The following is a 24,113-nucleotide window of genomic DNA, read 5'->3' on the forward strand; positions in this document are numbered from 1 at the left end:
TTTCCAATTCATGTATTTGTCCAAATGCCTTTTCAATGTTGTTAATGTATCCGCCTCAACCACTGCTGCTGGCAGCTTATTTAATATATGTATCTCTGTGTTTTAAAAAAAAGTTGCCCCTCCGGTTCCCTTTTTATTCTTTCCCCTCTCACCTTAAACTGATACCCTCTAGTTCTTGATTTCCCCAACCCTGGGAAAGACACTTAGTGCATTCATCTTATCCATCATGCCTCTCGAAATCTTAAATACTTCTGTGAGATCCCCCCCTCAGTGTCCTATGCTGTAAAGAAAAAAGTCCTAGCTTGTCCAACCTTTCCCTATAACTCAGTCCCTTGAGTCCTGGCAACATCCTTGTAATTCTTTCCAGTTTAATAACATCCTTCCTATAGCAAGGTGACCAAAACTGAACACAATACTCCAAGTGCGGTGTCACCAATGTCCTGTACAACTTCTATACTCAAGAAGGGATTCATTCCTAAACATAAAAATTAAGAACAGGAATAAGCCACTCAGCACCTTGAACCTGTTTCACCGTTGAATAAGATAATTGATGATCTGATTACTCTTTGTTCCTGCGTGTCTGATAGCCTTTCACCCATTGCTTCTCAATAATTCTATCTACCTAGTCTTAAAAATATTCAATGACAGGGGAAACTGTGTTCCAAAAGATCATGATTCTATGTGAGAAAAGTTATTACTTATCTCTGTCTTTAATGTTTTACTTTCAAACAGAGACTTCTAGTTTTTTTTGTACACCTTCATGGGGTGAGCACATTGCTGGCTAGGGCAGCATTTATTTCCCACCCCTAATTATCCAGAGGGTAATTTGAATCAACCAGATTAGCTGTGGGTCTGAAGTTGCAAATTGGCTGGCCCAAGTAAGAATACAGTTTCCTTCCCTAAAGAGCTTTAGCGAACCAAATGGATTTTTCCAACTGTCGACAATGGATTAATGGTCATCTTTACGTTCTTAATTCCAGATTTTTTTTTAAACTGAATTCAAATTCAGCCATGTGCCATCGTGGGAATTGCACCCAGATTCCCAGGACGTTATCTGGGTCTCTGGATTAAAAGTCTCATGATGATATCACTAGACAATTGCCTCCCCAGCTCTGAATCCTGCCACAAGAGAAAACATCCTTCTCACATCAAAACTGTTGAGACCCCTCCAGATCTTTTACATTTTAATGAAATATTGACTTGTTCTTGTCAACTCCAATGACTAGCCTGCTCAATCTTTCCTCAAAAGACAACCTGTCCATTGTAGGCGTTAGTCCAGTAAACCTCCGAGTTGCTACCAGTACACACATCCATCCTTAACTAAGGAGATCAACACTGTACACAGTACTCCATATGTGGTCTCACCTATGTACTATACAACTGAAGCATATTCCCCCATCTTCTGTATTCTGTTGCTCTCCCAATAACTGAAAATCCTATTGGCTTTCCAAATCACTTGCTGTACCTGCATCCTCACCTTATTGTGATTTATCCACTAGAATGCTGGGCTCTCTCTGGATCTCAGGCTCTGTAATCTGTCTGAATTTAGGTAATTTTTTTTTCTTTTTCCTGCCAAAAGGGCAATTTCATATTTTCTCACATTCTACTCCATTTGTCCATCTTTACCCATTCATTTAACCTATCTATCTTTTTATAACCTCCGAATGTCCTTTTCATAACTTACCCTCAGAAACTCAATGTTGGCTATGGTGGTAGGTAATATCTATATGGACTTTGAGACCTCTGACAAGAGTCCTCATGGCAGGCTGATACAAAACATGAAGTCATGAGGGACCTGCAGGGTGCTGGTAAAGACAAAGTAGCAGTGGAAAAGTGTATTTCTGATTGTAGATCTGTTACCAGTGATGTGTGGCATGCTTGTTTCATGGTCGGTGCATAGAATATAAAATTGGCAAGTTATATTGCAGTTGTCGAGGACTTTAGGCCACATTTGAAATTCAATAATTTCATGATGTAATAGGTAAAGAATTGTAATGAATTTGGTTTTTAAAAAAAGATTGCCTCTAAATGAATGAAATGCTATGTAAAAATTACCTAAATAAAACACAAAAGGATAAAGAAAGAAGCAAGTTTGTGACTAACCCAGTAAAACAAAAAAAAATCAAGAAGTGGTCAACATGGAGGCAGAGGTTGTGATCTAAAATTGTTGAACTCCACATTGAGTCAAAAATTCTGTAGAGTGCCAAGTTTCACAGTTTTGATTTAAACATTGTTTGAAGTGTGCTTGGGGAGAAAAAAAAGAAATTGATTTGAAGGATGTTTCTTTAAAAAAAAATTGTGATTTATAGGCAAGGGTCCCGAAGTGTCCAAGAAACTACATTTGATCTGGATGGCGACATTCACAGTGGTATGCCATTAACTATGAGCAAGGTAACTTTTTCTTTGTTTTGTGTTAATGAACTTAAGTATAATTAAGTTGAAAATGAACAAAACACTTAAACTCAGTTGTTCATGAAAATGTTCTATCATTGACCACTTCTAAATAGTCTCAGCTGGGCCCTGAGATAGCTTAACTGTCTAGATTACAATGAAAGCGTATTTAACAAAATTGATTTGGATTAGGCAGTTTGCATTAATTGTGTTCACATGCTGTTTTTGGACTTTTTTAAAATCTGTTGGTAATGTTTTCTCCTTTTTACAATGATTTTTCTGTCAACCCATCCCATAAAGAGGCAAATATTAAAAGTATTAACAAAAGCATTAAAAGTATTAACACAAAGCATCAAATCCTATAGGAGCAACAGGGGAAATTTAGAATGAAAGCTTTACTGGAACTGTTTATTAGACCAAGAATAAGGGCCACCACTGTTAAATAGTAATGAGAAGATCCGAAAATACTTGTGTGTTAAGATAAAGAACGGTTTTAAAAATTCCTATTCTGCCATCCACACTTCTTCAAGGAAGATACGTTAACTTGAAAATATTCAAAATGGCAAATTTTTGCAAAGCATTTTAGATGTTTTAAGACATTAACTTCATCTCTCTTTAGCGAATAGCTGATGAATATTCTTAGGAGCACAATTCTGCCTTGACAAAAGAAAGTTAACATTTCAAAGCCTTAAAAGGACAACTTGGAAAACGTTTTAATTCTGGTGTTCTACTTCAATCAAATTCCTTTTTATTCATCTGATTTTAGGATTCTCACGCCAGAAACTAATGGATGTAAGCATGCAATTCATAATATTGATGAATTGGCACTGATTTGGTTAGTTTCACTGAACAAGAGTGAGAATTTTGAAAATGTGGAGAGGTTGTGGTTCATGTAAGGCTTGTTTTTCTGTGCTTGTTTGCAATTAGCCTTTAGGTAGATTTCTTTGAACAGATTTCCCTTGAGATTCAATTGGATCTGTGCATCCCACAGAATCCCAAAAACAGCAATTATTTCTCGACTGTTGTAGACTTGCATATGATGATTAACATCCAGAATGAGCATGAAATGAAACATCAAATTTTATTCTGTTTTGCTTCCAAATGGAGCAATGTAATTTAAGCAAGTAACTGATTGTCCAAGGCATTCTACAAGTAAAACTGGTGCCTTGGTAGTCCAGTTAATTGTATGCAAATGATTAACCAATTATGCTTCCATGATTTCTATTTCTGCTCTAACTCAGAAACTGGTCCCGAGCTATTGTGAATAATGCGCGATCCACTGCAACAATTTATTGTTCAATCCAAGTTCATAGCTTAAGTTATTTCACTTACTTTTCTGGATCTCTGCAGTTGGCTAACATGCATTAAAACAAATCCTGTGTTGGGTGTTGAGCAATATCTAAAGTGTAGTAGCCGTGATATAAAGCTTTAGTCAGCAGATTCTGAAAACTAGCCTTGAGATTTTGACCTTTGAGATTATGCTTCTTAATTTGGCACTTAGTTGCCCATATTGACCAGACATGACTTCCACCTTCGGCCTGCCAATGTCATCTGTACCTAAATGGACCATGACATCTGGATCCTCGCGCTTCAACTGAAAGTTTATCTCCAGGCTTAGATGTCCCCTACTATCACTGGAAAGGCAACGCAGCCATCTGTGCTCTGTGCTACGGAGAATGGTATCAATTTCCCATCCTTATATTGCTCCCTACTACCACTACATTCCTTCTGAGAAGTGCATTCAGTATGTCTTCTGTACCATGGTGCCAAAGTCTCTTTCTCTCCACCTCCCCGCCACTCCAGTTATGACACTGTCCAAATAACCAGTTGCTTTTCCTCAGTAAAATTAACTTCGAGGCCTAAAACGTTTATGAAAAACAAAAGCAACAGAAAACCTCTTTCCTTTTTTCCCCTTAACTACTTTCAAGTGCAAAGTCACATTATTGGCGAGTTTTATATGCATGGAATTGAGCTGAGAGAGCTTTTTTTAAAAAATCCAATATAAAATTCTGAAAGGAGACACACTTAACTCACTGCATAAGCTGTAACTTTTTAAATATCATATTAGCAGATTTCTAGTCATTAAGTATTCTGTCATTATTACAAAAGTAGGTTACATTTTAAAGAGTAACTGATTTTGAAACTTCCAGAACTGTTTTTAACTGTGCCTGTGTGTACTTCGGGACTCTGACTTGAGTCACTGTACTGATAGTGACTGCCAGCTTGGTTTTTATTTCAGTTTAAAATCTGGGCTATCCTGTTTGTATGTTACAATTCTGTCAAAGGTTTAGAAGTGTAATTTTTCTCCAAATTCTGATCCTGCAACTGTTGTCTTTTTCCTTAGAGTTCAGATAGATTGGATAGCGAGCACACAGTTTCCAGTTCCAGTTCAAGTGAACGCAATGTGGTGAAGCCAATTGTCAGAGTGGAACAACAAGACTACTACAAGCAAGAGATCAGGCAAGGCATATCTGTTTATTAGAGCTGAAAATGTGTTGCTGGAAAAGCGCAGCAGGTCAGGCAGCATCCAAGGAACAGGATAATTGACGTTTCGGGCATAAGCCCTTCAGGAATGAGGAAAGAGTGTCCAGCAGGCTAAGATAAAAGGTAGGGAGGAGGGACTTGGGGGAGGGGCGTTGGAAATGCAAGAGGTGGAAGGAGGTCAAGGTGAGGGTGATAGGCCGGAGTGGGGTGGGGGCGGAGAGGTCAGGAAGAAGATTGCAGGTTAGGAAGGCGGTGCTGAGTTCAAGGGATTTGACTGAGACAAGGTGGGGGGAGGGGAAATGAGGAAACTGGAGAAATCTGAGTTCATCCCTTGTGGTTGGAGGGTTCCTAGGCGGAAGATGAGGTGCTCTTCCTCCAACTGTTGTGTTGCTATGGTCTGGCGATGGAGGAATCAAAGGACCTGCATGTCCTTGGTGGAGTGGGAGTGGGAGGGGGAGTTAAGTGTTGAGTTACGGGGTGGTTGGGTTGGTTGGTCCGGGTGTCCCAGAGGTGTTCTCTGAAACGTTCCACAAGTAGGCGGCCTGTCTCCCCAATATAGAGGAGGCCACATCAGGTGCAGCGGATGCAATAGATGATGTGTGTGGAGGTGCAGGTGAATTTGTGGTGGATATGGAAGGATCACTTGGGGCCTTGGAGGGAAGTAAGGGGGGAGGTCTGGGCGCAAGGTTTGCATTTCTTGCAGTTGCAGGGAAGGTGCCGGGAGTGGAGGTTGGGTTGGTGGGGGGTGTGGACCTGACGAGGGAGTCACGGAGGGAGTGGTCTTTTTGGAATGCTGATAGGGAAGGGAAGGGAAATATATCCCTAGTGGTGGGGTCCGTTTGGAGGTGGCGAAAATGACGACGGATGATGCGCTGTACATGGAGGTTGGTGGGGTGGTAGGTGAGGACCAGTGGGGTTCTGTCCTGGTGGTGGTTGGAGGGGCGGGGCTCAAGGGCGGAGGAGCGGGAAGTGGAAGAGATGCGGTGGAGGGCATCGCCAACGTCTGGGGAGAAATTGTGGTCCTTGAAGAAGGAGGCCATCTGGGTTGTACGGTTTTGGAACTGGTCCTCCTGGGAGCAGATGCGGCGGAGACGAAGGAATTGGGAATATGGGATGGTGTTTTTACAGGGGGCAGGGTGGGAGGAGGTGTAGTCTAGGTAGCTGTGGGAGTCGGTCGGTTTATAATAAATGTCCGTGTTGATTTGGTCGCCAGAGATAGAAATGGAAAGGCCTAGGAAGGGAAGGGAGGAGTCTGAGACAGTTCAGGTGAATTTGAGGTCGGGGTGGAAGGTGTTGGTAAAGTGGATGAACTGTTCAACCTCCTCGTGGGAGCACAAGGCAGCGCCGATACAGTCATCGATAAAGCAGAGGAAAAGGTGGGGGGTGGTGCCAGTGAAGCAGCGGAAGATGGACTGTTCCACATATGCTACGAAGAGGCAGGCATAGCTGGGGCCCATGCAGGTGCCCATGGCTACTCCTTTGGTTTGGAGGAAGTGGGAGGATTGGAAAGAGAAGTTGTTCAGGGTGAGGATCAGTTCAGTCAATCGAAGGAGGGTGTCAGTGGAAGGGTACTGGTTGGTACAGCGGGAAAGGAAGAAGCAGAGGGCTTTGAGTCCTTCGTGATGGGGGATGGAGGTGTACAGGGACTGGATGTCCATGGTGAAGATAAGGCGTTGGGGACCAGGAAAGCGAAAATCATGGAGGAGGTGGAGGGCGTGGGTGGTGTCCCGAACGTAGGTGGGGAGTTCTTGGACTAAGGAGGACAGGACCGTGTCGAGGTATGCAGAGATGAGTTCGGTGGGGCAGGAGCAGGCTGAGACAATGGGTCGGCCGGGGCAGTCAGGTTTGTGGATTTTGGGCAGGAGATAGAAACGGGCGGTGCGGGGTTGTGGGACTATGAGGTTGGAGGCGGTGGATGGGAGATCCCCTGAGGTGATGAGTTTATGGATGGTCTGGGAGATTATGTTTTGGTGGTGGGAGGTGGGGTCATGGTCAAGGGGGCAGTAGGAGGAGGTGTCCGTGAGCTGGCATTTAGCCTCAGCAATGTCAAGATCGGTGCGCCAAACTACCACCGCGCCTCCCTTGTCTGCCAGTTTGATAGTGAGGTTGGGGTTGGAGCAGAGGGAGTGGAGGGCTGCACGTTGCACGGGTGAGAGGTTGGAGTGGGTGAGAGGGGTGGAGAAGTTGAGGTGGTTAATGTCGCGGCGGCAGTTGGCTATGAAGAGATCGAGGGCGGGTAAGAGGCCAGCACAGGGTGTCCAGGTGGATGGGGTGTGTTGGAGGCGGGAGAAAGGATCGTCAGAGGGTGGGCGAGAGTCTTGGTTGAAGAAATAGGCGCGGAGGCGAAGGCGGCGGAAGAGTTGTTCAATGTCACGCCGCGTGTTGAACTCATTTATCAGAGAGTGTTGGGGAATGAAGGTGAGGCCTCTGCTGAGAACTGATCTTTCATCCTCAGAAAGGGGTAGTTCTGGAGGGATGGTGAAAACACAGCAGGGCTGGGAGCTAGGACCTGGTGTGGGGCTGGAGCTGGGAGTGGGGGCGGGGTTGGGTGTGGGGGCAGGGACGGAGATCGGCGTTTTCTGAAGGGATGGTGAAAACACAGCAGGGCTGGTTTCTGGAGAGATGGTTTATTAGTTATGTTTTAAAATCTGGCAGATTTTCCAGTGAGCGAATTCAGCTTCACATGACTATAGAAACATTGTTTATAATCATGCAAATTGATCCTGCTCACCACTGTACTTGATTTGGAACAATTTGAAGGGGAGGGAGAAAGGATGATGAGAAGTAGGCTTTTGAGACTGCAGAGCTTTTAAGCAAAATGATTGGCCAGTTAGGCAATGTGCACTGTTAAAATGAGAATTTAAAGGGGTCTTGCAGATGTTAGCATTCAGTCAGAACTCCCCAGCAGCCATTTCAGCCTCAGAGCTAGCAAACCTCAAAAGTTTGGCTTATAGTTTAAACTTACAGAAGCTCTGGCCTAGAATACCTCTATTGAACCTCTTCACCCTCTTGAGATGAAAAACACCATGTTCCCCAATGCATCACTGATCCTTGGAACTTTTCTCATAAATTTGCTGCGCATTCTTTATTACCTCCTTAATCCTTCCAAAAATGTCACCATAACTGGACATATCAAAGTTGAGGCCAAACTAGTAGCTTATAAAGGTTGATCATAACTCCTTTGCTCTTGTCCAGTGTCTCTAGTGCGCAGTGCTTGATTCTTTGTATATTTTAACCACATACTGAACTTTTGACCTTCCATGATATGTGCATATGCCACAAAGCCTTTATGTTCCTGCAGTTCTTTAGATTTGTGTCCTTTATTTTCAATTTGTTCTCTCTGTCCAAATATAACTTTATTAAATTAACCTACATTAAATTTAATCTGTCTGCCTATTTCGCCAGCTGGTCAAATGTCCACTTGTAGTTGACTACTATTCAGCACGGTTCATGTACTTGGGTTTTGTGACATCTGCAAATTCTGAAGTTGGACCATGTGCGCCTAAGTCAATGTCAATATTTGTATATCAAAGGGAAAAGGGGACCTATCATTAACCCCTTGTGAGCACCACTGTTTATCTTCCACTTGGAAGAACACCAATTTTACCACCACTGTTGGTTGAAATCTTTTCTGTTCTCAAGTTTTAACATAACCTTGCCATGATGACATATACTAATAATACATCAAGAATCAGCATAAATAAATGAACAATGCAGCTAAATTAAGAACAATTCTGGGCATCAAGGAAGCAATAATGTGAGCTTATCAAAAGGCTATAGCAATTATCATGTGGATTCTAACCTATACGTAGACTGGAAAATGCAGTACAGATGGTGTGTCAAAACTGCAGTATATGGGAGATCAAGGATGCCACTGTGATCCAAGGCAAGCGTACCTTTAAGTATTTGAAGTTTGAGCAACTTCGACTAAGGGTTAGAGCTGGAGGCTCAACTACAGACATTGATACATCAGGAAGGGGGACTATTACTGGATATTTTTTGCACCAAGAAGCAGTCATCCATTTTGGGGATGGAGAAGAGGATCTAAATGATGATACCATGGTACAGAAAGTTATCCAAGCAGGAAAGCTGAAAGGAATGTAGTGATCATAGGGTCAGCATGGTCGCAGGAGTTGACCTGTTCACCACCAAAAAAAGAGCAGAGTCCAGGTGGCTGTCTTGTCTGTCCAGTGCCAGGCTTCTGGACATCTCTGGACTGGTGAATAGTAGGTCTGGTGTTCTTGTGACCTGTATAAGTAGGCAAATAGTGTAAATTTTAAACTAAACACTAAGGACGAGGGACCAAATTTGGGATGTGGTGGTGAATCAAAGAATGGGGAGGAAGTAATAAATAAACAATGACGGGAAGGTACAAAGAGTGCAGATCTGAGAGCAAATCGGTTAAGACAAGAGATTACAAAAATAACAAGGTCAAAGCTCGAGGCAGTGTATTTCTGTGCACATAGAATTTAAACAAAACTAGTAATATGAATTAAGATAATTGTGATTTAGTGGCCATCACTGAAACGTGGTTGCAGGATTGGGACTTGAATATTGAACGGTGAGAGATATTTAGAAGGATAGGGAGCTAGTAGGAAAGGGTGAGCGTGTCTCTATTATTTAAAGATGTCAGCACAATAGAGAGAGAACCTAATTTCAGGAAACAAGGATATGAAAGTAGACAGGATGAAAATGAATTATAGTGGCAAAAGGTAAAGTTTTATGTACAAGCCCCTTAACAGTAATGACATGGTTGCGCACGGTATCAAGGAAGAAGTAAGCTTGTCAAAAGGATACAGCAATTATCATGTAGAGTTAACTTAAGTAGACTGGAAAATCTGATGGAAAAAGTCTAGATGATGAATTAATTTAATGTTTTCAGGACCGTTTCTTAGGTCAGCATATTATGGCACCAGAGACCAAACTATTCTAGAAACAAAAACAGAAATTGCTAGAAAATCTCAGATCTGGCAATATCTGTGGAGGGAAATCAGCGTTAACATTTTGGGCCCAGTGACCCTTCCTCAGAAATGATAGAAACTAAGAAAATGTTGGTTTTTATGCAGACAATAGGATGAGGAGCTAAAGAGTAAACTTTAGGTGGGGATAGTTAACAAAGAGAGAGAAGAACAGCTGAACAGACAAAGGGTGGATAATGGTCAGCCTAGAAGAATGAAATCTGTTAATGGGTGCCATTTGTGGCTAACAGTGGATAGTGTCTAATAACAACAGACCACGTGATAACAAGTCCCAGTGTGGGGTTAGGGTGAGTACATGAGAGAAGGTGCCTCAAGGCTTAAAATTGTTGAACTTGCTATAGCGTTCAGACAATTGTAGAGTTCCCAAGCGGAAAATGGGGTGCTGTTCTGGCTTGCACTGAGCTTCATCGAATACGACAATAGTTCCGAGACAGATGTTGGCCAGGGAACAGGGTGGTGTGTTGATGTGGCAAGCAACTGGAAGCCCAGTGTCATTTTTTTACAGACAGAATGCAAGTGTTCTGTGAAACTGTTGTGAGCAGCAAATGCAGTAGACTAGATGGAGTGAAATGTAGGTAAAACACTTCTTCATATGGAAGGTGTCTTTGGGCCCTTGGATACTGAAGAGGGAGGAAGTAAATAGGCAGATGTTATACCTTCTGTGTAGATAGGGAAAGGTGCCAAGGGGCTGTGGGGAGGTGTTGGAATTGAAGGAGCAGTGGATCAGGGTGTCCCAGACAGAACAATCCTTGCGGAAGGCTGGCAGGAGGGGAATATGTATCCTGTGGATGTAAATGCTAGTTGAGGACAAAGGGGACCCAACTGCTATTGTGGGAAGGGGAGGGGAGTTAGGGCTCAAGTGTTGCAGATGGGTCAGATGCGGCTGAACCCCCATCTACAGTGCTAGAGAATCCTTGGTTGAGGAGAAAGATGGATGTTTTGGAGGCCTCCTTGTCGAAGTTGGCATCACGAGAACTGATGCAGCAGACTAACTGGGAGAATGGAATAGGGTCTCTACAGTATTTAAGGTGCAAGGATGTATGTGAGCTCTGAAAAGGTTTGTAGCTCAGGTTGAGGTTCTGGATGTAAAGTTTGCTGGCTGAGCTGGAAATAGCTCTGCCAACCATCCAACCCAAACTTTAGGTCTGCTATGTGGATGACACCTTTGCCATCGCTAACCAAAACAAATTACAGGAAACCTTCAAGACCATCAATAATACCCTTACTGGCATAACATTCACTAAAGAGGAGCAAAACAACTGCAAACTGCCATTCCTAGATGTCACAGAATGAACAGCCAATGGGAAACGTCAAACCAGTGTCTACAGGAAAACAACATATACAAACCAAATATTGAACTACAGAAGCAATCATCCTAACATCCACAAAGATGCATTAAAACATTATTTCAATGAGCCACCACACACTGGAGCACAGAAAATCTGCAAAGAGCAGAGGAAAATCACCTATATAGTGTATTCAAAAAAAAGGTACCCGATGAACACAGTCCGCCGATTTCTGAGCAACAAACCCAAACAAGCAGACGCAACACATCTGGAAACCCTAGTCACTCTCCCCTACATCAAAGACACTTTGGAAATGACTGCCAGACTATTCAGACCCCTTGGCATTATGGTAGCCCACAAACCCACCAACACACTAAAACAGCAGATAATGAACTTGAAAGACCCTGTAAAGATAACAAGCAAAACTAATGCCATCTACAAAATACCTTACAAGAACTGTAACAAAAACTACATTGGACAAACAGGCAGAAAACTAGCCACTAGGGACCATGAACATCAACTAGCCACAAGACAATATGACCCTCTCTCGCTAGTATCCTTACATATGGATGAGGATTACACCACTTCAACTGGAACAATACATCCATCCTGGGACAAGCCAAACAGAGACTAGCATGAGAATACCTAGAAGCATGGCATTCCAATTGGTACTCTATCAACAAACTCATTGACTTGGATCCCATCTACCATTCCCTTTAAAACAAACAGGGAATGACATCATATGAAATGATGTCGCCACAGGAAATGACATCACCAACCCATGGAAACCCAGACACCCAAATAGAAATTGGGTTACAGCACCAGTGCTTCAACTGGGGGCTCACTGAAGATGTTATCTAGTATGGTGATGAAACGTCTGAAAATGAACCTTCCAGCTCAGCAAGCAAACCTACATCTAGGTGGAAACAGATATTGAGGAAGGGAAGGGAGGAGTCAGGAGATGATAGAGCAGAAATTGAAAGTGAAATTGATAAACCTTTCCAATTTGGGGCGGAAGAGGGAAGCAGTGCTGATGGTATCATAGATATACCAGAAAAAGAGTTGTGCTTGGGGTCTGGAATAAGACTGGAACAGTGTTCCACCTACCCTACGTAGAAACATGGATAACTGGGGTACCCATGACCACCCCTTTGACCTGATGAGTGCAAAGAGTCAAAGGAGAAGTTGCTCAGTGAGGATGAGCTCAGCCATGCCGCAGACGATGATGGTGCATGGGAGTGGTTCAGGCCTTTTTTTCCAAGAAATGGAGAGCCCTGTGATTTTCTTGATGGGGGATGAGCGTGTAAAAAGATTGCATGTTCGTGGTAAAGAGGAGGTGGAAATTCTGAAACTGTCCTGTCCCATCTTTATTGGGTGCTGTTATGTGGGACAGACTTGTGAAACAATAAAGCTGCTTAGTTTTGGCAGTCATCAAACTAGTCAGAGTCATGGAAACAGACCCTTCGGTCCAACCCGTCCATGCCGACCAGCTATCCCAACCCAATCTAGTCCCACCTGCCAGCACCTGGCCCATATCCCTCCAAGCCCTTCCTATTCATATACCCATCCAGATGCTTTTTAAATATTGCAATTGTACCAGCCTCCACCACATCCTCTGGCAGCTCATTCCATACACGTACCACCCTCTGCGTGAAAAGGTTGCCCCTTAGGTCTCTTTTATATCTCCCCTCTCACCCTAAACCTATGCCCTCTAGTTCTGGGCTCCCTGACCCCAGGAAAAAGACTTTACCTATTTATCCTATCCATGCCCCTCATAATTTTGTAAACCTCTATAATGTCGCCCCTCAGCCTCCGACGCTTCAGGGAAAACAGCCCCAGCCTGTTCAGCCACTCCCCGTAGCTCAGATCCTCCAACCCTTGCAACATCCTTGTAAATCTTTTCAGAACCCTTTCAAGTTTCACAACATCTTTCCAATAGGAAGGAGACCAGAATTGCACGCAATATTCCAACAGTGGCCTAACCAATGTCCTGTACAGCCGCAACATGACCTCCCAACTCCTTCACTCAATACTTTGACCAATAAAGGAAAGCATACCAAATGCCGCCTTCACTATCCTATCTACCTGCGACTCCACTTTCAAGGAGCCATGAACCTGCACTCCAAGGTCTCTTTGTTCAGCAACACTCCCTAGGACCTTACCATTAAGTGTATAAGTCCTGCTAAGATTTGCTTTCCCAAAATGTCGCACCTCACATTTATCTGAATTAAACTCCATCTGCCACTTCTCAGCCCATTGGCCCATCTGGTCAAGATCCTGTTGTAATCTGAGGTAGTCCTGTTCGCTGTCCACTACACTTCCAATTTTGGTGTCATCTGCAAACTTACTAACTGTACCTCTTATGTTCGCATTCAAATCATTTATGTAAATGACAAAAAGTAGAGGACCCAGCACCGATCCTTGTGGCACTCCACTGGTCACAGGCTTCCAGTCTGAAAAACAACCTTGAAAAACAGCCCTTGAGCCAGTTCTGTATCCAAATGGTAGTTCTCCCTGTATTCCATGGGATCTAACCTTGCTAATCAATCTCCCATGGGGAACCTTGTCGAATGCCTCACTGGTCCATATAGATCACATCTACTGCTCTGCCCTCGTCAATCCTCTTTGTTTCTTCAGAAGACTCAATCAAGTGTGTGAGACATGATTTCCCACGCACGAAGCCATGTTGACTATACCGAATCCAACAACTTGCCCACCACCGAGGTCAGGCTCACTGGTCTGTATTTCCCTGGTTTGTCCTTACCACCCTTCGTAAACAGTGGCACCACGTTTGCCAACCTCCAGTCACCTGTGACAATCGATGATACAAATATCTCAGCAAGAGGCCAAGCAATCACTTCTCTAGCTTCCCACAGAGTTCTCGGGTACACCTGATCAGGTCCTGGGGATTTATCCACCTTTAACTGTTTCAAGACCGTTTGAAGCTGTCTTAATGAAGTAGTGGTGTTGAGAAGGGATAGGCTCCATTTCAAATGTGACCACGTGTTCTTGCTTGTGAAGCATATGGATGGTTAACTGTTGAGATACTTTAAGCTGCTATGTTTTAATTAATTGAGCTTTAGCAGAGCATCTTTGGATCCTGGAGTGTCTCATCCTCACTAGAGGATGTTCCAACAAAGAATGTGCTGTTCATGTGGAAATGTGTAAATTTGTCACTCAGTGGAATTGGAAAATAAACTGAAGTTTGCATGCATCAGACACCTAATTGACCAAAAGAAATTAGAACATAGTAGTAAATAAAGATTATATAAGCATTCAGTTTTGCAATGTATAATTTTCTAGCATTACAAGCTGTAGGTTTGTCATACAACAAAAGTACTCCTGGCTCCACAACATTTCGAACATTGCAAACTTAAAGCAAAGCCTTGGTTAAAGAGATTTATTTTATGACACCGAAGCATGAACTTTCTGTTTGACTTTTGTCAAATATATGTCAAAAATGAATCTCTATACAGTCTGTGTTAAAAGTCTGAACAGAGTATCTGTTGTATCTGTGGTGACACCAAATAACTCTAGTTTTGCGCACAGTAAACAATTGGGCAAATGTTGTGTTAAACCTTAATATGAAGGATTTGGAAAATAAAATTATGATGATTGCCTTAACTTAGAGAAGGCTTTCATATGGCCATACCTAAAATGCTATCTACAATTTTGCTGTGGTGCTCCTTTTGCTTAATGAAGGGTATACTTGCCTGAAAAGATTATGACAGACGTTCACGAAGCTCATTCTTTGGATGAAAATTTGATTTCTGAGCAAAGTAAATATTGAGTAAATTCCAGTGCGTGGCCGTACTTCAATACTACATTGCTTCACCTTAAATGTACTGAAGACATTTCAGCTTTTATATGTGCGCCAAAATCAGGGCACATTCAACCTTTGTCAGAGGCTTATTGCATTAGATTGTACCTGGATGCTGCTGCAGTCTCTACATAACCCAACAAATGTAGTTCTGTACATATTGTATACATAATGAAGCATTTACAACAGTTCTCTGGGCTCAACTTTGAGGCTGCATAGCTGATGTTTGTAATGTTTATTTGACACCTATAATAAAGATTATTTATAACTATGACATCATCCAAGACAATTGTCTGACCTGAAAAAAAATTCAATTCACAGCTTTTCTAAAGGTGCAAAGAATTTTCTCGTCTTGCCTACCTAAAGACTGGAGAATTGTTTTAGCCCATCATTTGCTTTATGAACTCTGAGTAATCTAGGTGTTCTTTAGTAATTTAGAGTCTATAAGTAGCCTGCTTCCTACACTTTTTTTTTCCTTTAACAGTTTGCTGACCACTCCTGCAAATGCACGTTGCTATTTGAGTCAGTGCTACAGTGTGGAGACAGGCCCCTTGGCTTAAACTGGTCCGTAGGTAAAAACAAGGACTGCAGATGCTGGAAACCAGATTCTGGATTACTGGTGCTGGAAAAGCACAGCAGGTCAGGCAGCATTCGAGAAGCAGTAAAATCGACATTTGAGGCTAAAGCCCTTCACCAGGAATACAGGAGAGTGCCTGAAGGGTGGAGAGATAAATGAGAGGAGGATGGGGGTGGGGAGAAAGTAGCATAGAATCAGTGGGAGAGGGACTCCCTGAGATTCTTGTAGAGAGAGGAGGAAAACGTGCCTGCCTTGAAGTTTTCCTCCTCTCTCTACAAGAATCTCAGGGAGTCCCTCTCCCACTGACTCTATGCTACTTTCTCCCCACCTCTACCCTCCTCTCATTTATCTCTCCACCCTTCAGGCACGCTGCCTGTATTCCTGGTGAAGGGCTTTAGTCCTTGTTTTTACCTACGGATCAGTTTGAGCCAAGGGGCCTGTCTCCACACTGTAGCACTGACTCAAATAGCAATGTGCATTTGCAGGAGTGGTCAGCAAACTGTTAAAGGAAAAAAAAAGTGTAGGAAGCAGGCTACTTATAGACTTTTACTGCTTCTCGAATGCTGCCTGAACTGCTATGCTTTTCCAGCATCACTAATCCTCAAACTGGTCCATGCCCACCAAAATGGCCATCCACGCTAACCCATTTCTCTGCACTTGGCCCATATCCTTCTAAACCTTTCCTATCCATGTTTTGTCCAGATGCCTTTTTAAATGTTTTTAGTGTACTCTCCTCAATTATTTCCACTGGCAGCTCTTTACCACATGTGTACCGCTCTGCGTAAAATAAATTGTCTCAGATTCCCTTTTATTCTTTCCCCTCTAACCTTGATTCCCCAACTCTGGGGGGAAAAAGATGGTGTGCATTCACCCTATCCATGCCTCTTATGATCTTATGCATTTCTATAAGATTCTCGCCTCAATCTCCTGTGCTCTAAAGAAAACAGTCCTGTCTTGTCCAGTCTCTCCATATAACTCAGCCTATTGAGTGCTGGCAACATCCTTGTAAATTTCTTCTGCACTCTTTTTTTTTCTCCCCAGGTTAATAACTTCCTATAGCAAGGTGACCAAAACTGAAAAGAATACTCCCATGTACGGCCTCACCAACATTCTGTACAACTGCAGCATAACTTCCCAATTTCTATACTCAATGCCCTGATTGAAGGCCAGTGTACCAATAGCTGCATTCATCACCCTGTCTACCTGTGACTCCACTTTGAGAGAACTGTGCACCTGAACTCCAAGGTCCGTCTGTTCCACTACCCTCCTTAAGGCCCGACTATTCACTGTGAAACTTTGATTTTCCAAAATCCAGGAACTCCCAATTGTCTATATTAAACTCCATTTGCCATTTCTCGGCCCACTTCCCAGCTGATCAATTTCTGATAACTTTCCTCACTATCCATGATACCTCCTATCTTGGTGTCATCTGCAAACTTACTAATCATGCATTGTACATTCTCATTCAAATCATTGAAATCGATAACAAACAGTAATGGGCCCAGCATCAACCCCTGAGGCATTCCACTAGTCATAAGCTTCCAGTCTAACAAGCATCCTTCCACTATTAACTTCTGCTTCCTTAGATCTAAGATCATGTTTTCAAAACTGACGGATCACAACAATGTATTGTCTGATATCCCTACAAATTGCTTTCAGACATCTTTTATTGTTCTTACTGTTAAGAGCATGACTTAAATGTAAAGTGTCTTAGATTTTTAACATTTAAATTCAAAGTTTATTAAACATATTTTTCATTAATGTTTTTATCATATATGGTCATCATTTGTTTTGGACCACATGAGATTATAGACTCAATATACTGCTTCAATTGGATATCATTCTATCATCCTTAGACTGACATTGAGTTACCAATTTGTACCACTCATTATCTGCATTGAAAAAGCAGTTGTAACTTGCCAACATTTTTCATTGTTCTTTTCTGACTTCTTATTCAGTTTGTTTTTAAGTCTGTCCTTTGCCTTAATTACTTTCTGCCTTTTGTTCTAACAACCACTTTCCTTATTCACTGGGTTTTATCTCTTGCTTTTTTTTGAAAAGTTTGTTCATCTATGAACTCTAAATACCTTTATTAACTGGTCTCTGCATTCATGTTCTTTTCTGTCCACTGCGTTCCCAACTTGCCCCTTTGTTTTATTGAATAGTGATTAATGGGCCACTTATTTTCCAGAAGCAGTGAAGGGTCTACCCCAAAACATTAACGTGTCTTTTTTTAATCCAGGTGCTGATTTTCAAGATCACTTTTTTTATTAAAGAAAAGTGATTATAGGTGTAACATTTTAATTTGAAATTCCTGTATAAATGGGTGCTTCTGTGTTCTATTTTTAACAATAGTTGGCTCAGAGGGTGTGCACTGTAGGTTTGAAAAAGCAATACAATCAAAGCATAGTAAATCCGGTTCTTAATACTGTAGTGCCACGAGAAACTTCCCAGTAGGTGTAGAAGCTGAAAACCTTAGCAGTGATATTTATTGAAATTAAATTTTATTTGCGTTATGTAATCTTTGATTTATTCATAATTTGTGCTTAAAAATACTCCATAATTCTGCCATTGCATGACCACTGGAGGTCAGCATCTGTTAAGTGTGATCAAACATGTAGACATTATTTGGTTTGATGAAAATCTGCTATTACTTTGCAGACCACAAGATGGACAAGGTCATGAGTTGACTCTGCCAGCAACAATAGAATTTCGAGAGAGCTGTAAGTAACTACTATATATATATAAAATAAATATCTATTGTGTCCACTTGTATGAAGCAATTTTATTTTGTCAGCCTGGATCCACTGGTAGCATACTTCTCTTGAGACATGGATTCAAGTTCCACTCCTCAAGTTTGAGCACAATATAGACTGGTACAATTGTATAGAGGAAATGATCTGCTGTTGGAGGTCTTTCACATTAAACTTGGTATTCCCTACCAAGAGAATGTATAAGATCCCACTTCAGGTTAGGTGGCTGAGGAGTCCTTTGTGGTATGTATTCCCCCCCCCATCCCAACATCATTACTGATTATGCAGTCTTACTTGCTGTTAGTAGGATCTTGCTGTGTGAAAATTAACAGTCATGTTGCAAAGCTGACTGCAAAGGTATCTTGGTTATTGGCTTTGAAGCACTTCCAAGAGATCCTGAGGATTTAGTGGTTTACTAATGTAAGTTTGCTGCTTTTTAAGCACTTAGGTAACTACTTTGAATGAATGAATTGAATATAATGCAACATTTTGTTTAGAATGCTATTATGTTAGTTAAGCTAATAACTGACTCTCTTTATTTTACAGCTGAAGACTCCTTCCTGTCTGCAGTTGTTAACTACACCAATAGTTCTACTGTCCATTTCAAGCTGTCTCCGACATATGTACTCTACATGACTTGTCGATATGTCCTGTCTAGCCAGTACCGACCTGATATGAGCCCTTCTGAACGTACTCATAAAGTTATTGCAATAGTTAACAAGATGGTTAGCATGATGGAAGGAGTTATTCAGGTGAGTTTTGATAGTCACTGCTTGAATGGTTTTCAGATGTGTCAAACTTCACAGTTATTAGGATCGTTGACTTGCTGTTGGCAACAAAGGTGAACTGATTAATATTATCTTGACAGTAAAGGCAGCAAAAAAATCAATTGAGTCAAGCTTATATCTTTTTGATGGAGGAAAATAGGTATAGCTTATCTATTACTTGAGGTCTATCAGAAGGCACAGCGAAATGAAATATGCCTTTTTTAAATGATATTTTGTTAAGTTGTGTCCTAGTTTTAGGTCTGGTAAATTGAACACTATAAGTAGTAATTCTTGTTTCTGTAGGTGGTTTTAGGAAAAGCAAACTTTTCGTGCTTTTGCTTGTTTTTATTCTGCAATTATTACTGAATTTAAAACTCAGCTAATGTATTGTTCCTATGTTTTTGCATTAATTGTCCCACTTTGTAAATAGCAGTTTTATTTTAAATGGAAATTTCAAATTTAAATCTTGAAGTCCTAAATTTATGTAATTTTGATGATGAATATAAAATTAGCATTTTCTATATATAAAGCAAAATTATTCAATTTTGATTGGTTTAAAAACCTGCCATATACACAAATCCATCTCTTTGTTCATTATCATGCTGTGAGTATTCAGCAAAGTCACTCGATTTCAATTAATTATAAAATGGTTGTAACATATTGAGCTTTCCATATCTGTACCAGTTCTCTGCAAGACCAATTACAGTGATCCCACTGTTCCACCTTTTGCCAAATCCCTGCAATTTTTGCCCTCAGCTAATTATACAATTTTCTTTTGAAACCAGTGATTGAATCAACTTCCATTATATATTTGGATTCCATTTTCTATCCTAATCACTGCTTTTTTAAAAATTTGGTTTTCCCTTGTGTCTTTTGTTGTTTACCTCAAATTTGGGTTCTGTCAGCCAATGGAAACATTTTTACCTTTTCCTATCAATTCAACTTTAGATAACAGATTTTTTATGTTTTGTGTAACATGCTTCTCAGGTAAATAAATTCCTGTCATTGTCCTGATAAACGTGGGACAACTGTAAACAATGATTGATAAATAACTGGCAAATTTAAGTCAACATAATTAAATGCTAGTGAGTATGTTTTAAGAAGTAGAATAAGGAGTTCACTTTACTTGGAAGTGCATGTCTAGATGGGATGAAAGAACAAACAAGACTTTGGAATATAAATGTATCAAATACCAGAATATCTGCTACTGATCACGAAGCCATGATGAAGCAAATAAAAAATACCTTTATTTCTAGGACAAAGAATGAAGAGGAAGGAATTTACATTAAACTTTAATTATACCACGCTTCAAGTAATGTTTGATTTTGGGTTTTCGCATAATCCGAAAGAGAGGGACTCCAGGGAGGTTGAAGAGAAGCCTTAGAAGGATGAGATAATAAATCTATCAGTAAACATTATCAGGAAAGGAATGACAAACTCTGGATTTCTTTTTCTTTGGTTGACCTAGTAAAGGTCTTCACAAGATCAAAGGTTTTGATAGAATGCATACAGGCCATCAATACAGTAGTCCAATAAGAAATGCAGAAGGAGCTCATTCACCCAAAGACTTGGTTACTGGGAACAGTTGAAGCGAATAATATAGATTTACTTGAGATGTTGGACAAGACAGGGAAGGGAAAAGGGAATAAGATGACAAGTTTAGATGAGGAATGTTGGTTGGAAACTCAAGTGGACTATAACGCAGGTGTGCACTACTTCTACTGACTGACCTGTTTTTGTGCTATACATCCTGTTATCTTCTATAGGTATGCTTTTTCACTCTTTATAAAGTAAATGTGTTCAGTTTTTTTTTGATGCAAAATGTAGGCGTATTGCCAGAACTTTTTTCCACTGTGACCCCATTTTGAAGCATAAAATTTGCTGTGACCCTTTGAGAAGGACAGAAGGGAAGTATTGGGGTTTAGTGTACCCTTGTGTCACTGTTTGTACTTCTCTCATTTCTTGTTGAGCAACACAAGATTTCCAAACCTCACCTAAATTTCTATTTTCCAGATGAGACTTAGATTATAACAGGCAAATTGCCTATACTGAAAGAAATTTCTGATTGCTTTTTACAAGTCTTTTAAAATGTTAATGTTAATTCTGCCTGCACTTTTCTGTTGGATTTAAGCCACTGAGAAGCTAGGCCCTCATGCAAAACAAACTGCTGAACATCAAAATGAATAAATGCATTTTTATGTCTATCAAATAGCAAAAATCTCTTTTTCCTTTAAATACAACAATTCAAATATTTTCTTTCTTGCCCTTCTGTCCCACCAAGTGCCTTGGGTGGGGAAGCTACCTCACTATAAGTGGCATCTGAAAATACAAATTAAGAAAGTTTGTTTCTAGATCCTTGCAGTTCAGATGGCTTGTGTTTTGAGTTGCTGTCTCTGTAGTTTCATAATTAAGTTTAATTTTATGCAGTGTTTTGCATTGTATTAATCATTATTTGTGTACATCGTGACTGTTATTTTTTTCTCTATTTTGCCTGATTCCTCTTCCCTTTTCTGCAGGATATAGCACAGTATGAACAGGTAGGACATGTTGCTGGGATCTGTTCCCAGCAGTCAGCTTAGCTCAGTTTCTCATGCTTCTCCATATCAGAAACAACAAATCCAGCAGCTGGACTGAATGGTACATAACACTCATTTAGCAATTGGAACATGCAGCACTAAAACTTGACTGCACAACTGTGTTGGCATTTCATTTTATCTGCTTAATGCACTTTTCTGTGGTGATGTACAGATTCAGCCCAAGTTCTCTTGCTTGATGTCTGTGGCCCTGTTCTTTTTGTCAGCCTTGTTTAACATTGCCTATCCTGGCTCATGCGGTCAGGGGTTGCATTTAAGACTGGTCATGTAAAATGAAAGAAGTCCTTGAGAATGACATTATTTTTCTTCATTACAGAAGCAGAAGAATATTGCAGGTGCTCTTGCCTTCTGGATGGCAAATGCATCAGAACTTCTCAACTTCATCAAACAGGACAGAGACCTGAGTAGAATCACGCTGGATGCACAGGATGTCTTGGCCCATTTGGTGCAAATGGCTTTCAAGTATGAAAATTAAAACACTAGATGTTTTATCCATGTCTTGTCAACACACTTGGCCTCTCACTAAAGGCAAATGCTGAATTGGTCTATCTTGTGACTTTCTCCACTGCACCATCACTCCAGACCTTTCCAGAAAGTTAATCAAATAGCCATACTTTTCTGTTCTGTTTTCTAACCTCTCCAGTACAGTCCATGCAATCCTTGAATGTAGTGTTTATATTGGAAACAGCAAATAATTTGACTGTTAATAGATTTTAAGTTTGAAAGTCTTCAATAGAAGTTCACTTTTCTCATGAGCTATGAGCAGTACAGTTGGTTCTGATGTAGCAAAATAGTTCCATTCTCCTGTAATCTCGATAAGAAAATCAGGCAATAGCCACGTCATTTAAACTATTGAGGTCTGAATCTCATTATAGCCAATGCAGTCAAGGAAAGTTTGCATACTACAAATAACAGTATGAATTCTTCAATGACGTTAAAGCCAATTTGCGTTGAAGAAACATGCATTATAGTGGAACCAACTGTATTGTGGTACGTTTCCAAATAGTGCATCAGGGCTACTAATTGATTTTGTATAATATTCTCCTTGTCAGAAAATAAGGAAGACATTTTCAAAATGCATGTAGATACTGGGTACTAGTGGTAACTGTTTTAGAAATACAACCAAACAATTTTGAAAGTAGTCATGAAATAATATACGCAAGTATTTGGTCAACTGTCTTTTTTTTTTGAAGTAGATCTGATACTTCCACTACTGAGAAATTTCCTTGCACATTTACCCTAATCTGACGTTGCTCTGTTTTGACTTAGGCCGTGCAACTAAATGGCAATATGGTGTTTCGTGTTATGCTCATATTAGCCAAAGGAAAAAAAATCTTGGTGCTTGCTCATTGATCGCGATTGATGCTATCAGATTCCATGGCTTATCATCTTTGCAATTGCAAATGAAGTATCCCTGGCGATGGAATTTTAATGAATTATTTTGAGAGAGTTTGCTTCATTTGATAAAGTAATTTTTAGGGATTATCTTGTAACTTTTAATTTTTTGCATTTTAAAACTAAAATACTATAAGATGTACTGAATATTTTAAAAAGGCAAGTAGTTTAAAGGTACTGAGTTTTAATTACTGATGAAGATGTGAACTCCTTTGGGGAATGCAGCTAGAGCCTGGGCTATAGCCACAAGGAGGGAGGAGAGAGGTTAGGATCTAAATTAAAAACCTAGAAAATTCTTAGATGCTTTGTGTTCCACCTAACATGTTTTTGAATGACTGACTGTTCTGATTAAAATTTGGCAACGTGAAGCCCTTAAGATATTTTCTTAATTTCTAGAATTTATCCTGCCATGTTGTACAGCAGGATAGTTAGAAGTCTTAAGGAATAGTTACGGATTTGGTTATAATCAAATACATAGAAAAGTGCTTTCTTCAACTTTTGTTACAAGATGTTAAAAAAAATTAACACTAATCCAGTTTATTTATCACATAGGTACCATTTCTTGTATCCTAAATTAAACCTTGTACAAAGTGCTTCAGTTTGAGAAATCATCTTTGGGAATTGGTCACGTGCAAAAGAGTAATTTTCACAGTTTGTAACCTTCCCAAAGTATTTGCTTTCATTTTAGAACACTTAATAAGACACTCTTACAATTATACACATTACTATGAGAATTACAGTTCTATAATAAGCTTTGAACATTAACTAGGCTCTCTGTACAACTGCTCAAGGAATAACTGCATTTATAAAATTCATCTCGAAGAAAGGGCCGGTAGGAATATAGATTTTTAAAGTGCAAAGGAGCCTTTCGGAGTCAATAATTGGGATTTTTTTTCAAAACCTCAGGATTCTGGATGTATTTGAAAGATTCATCCACCTAATCACTTGGATGTATACTGACCTTGAAGAAAGATTGAGAAAAACAAAGGTCTTTACTTTGGGAAAGAGGAAGACTTTACAGTGGTCTGATGGAATATTTCAAGGATGTTGTTATTTGAAGATATTTA

General features: G+C 40.5%; 1 protein-coding gene across 6 annotated transcripts in view; it reads left to right on the forward strand.

Annotated features, from left to right (window-relative positions):
• Positions 1-24,113, forward strand: part of afdna (afadin, adherens junction formation factor a) — a 232,237-nt gene that overhangs the window by 130,000 nt on the left and 78,124 nt on the right. For 4 of the 6 annotated variants that reach the window (XM_072581186.1, XM_072581189.1, XM_072581191.1 and 1 more), the window contains exons 11-16: positions 2,310-2,391; positions 4,736-4,851; positions 18,199-18,260; positions 18,837-19,042; positions 21,574-21,594; positions 21,968-22,113. In XM_072581186.1, the coding sequence (XP_072437287.1) occupies positions 2,310-2,391; positions 4,736-4,851; positions 18,199-18,260; positions 18,837-19,042; positions 21,574-21,594; positions 21,968-22,113 (633 nt within the window). The remainder of the gene's footprint in view (positions 1-2,309; positions 2,392-4,735; positions 4,852-18,198; positions 18,261-18,836; positions 19,043-21,573; positions 21,595-21,967; positions 22,114-24,113) is intronic. The other 2 variants (XM_072581187.1, XM_072581190.1) reach the window with 1 other exon arrangement.

The sequence above is a fragment of the Chiloscyllium punctatum genome, chromosome 11 (assembly GCF_047496795.1).
Source record: "Chiloscyllium punctatum isolate Juve2018m chromosome 11, sChiPun1.3, whole genome shotgun sequence".
Classification (NCBI taxonomy): Eukaryota; Metazoa; Chordata; class Chondrichthyes; order Orectolobiformes; family Hemiscylliidae; genus Chiloscyllium; species Chiloscyllium punctatum.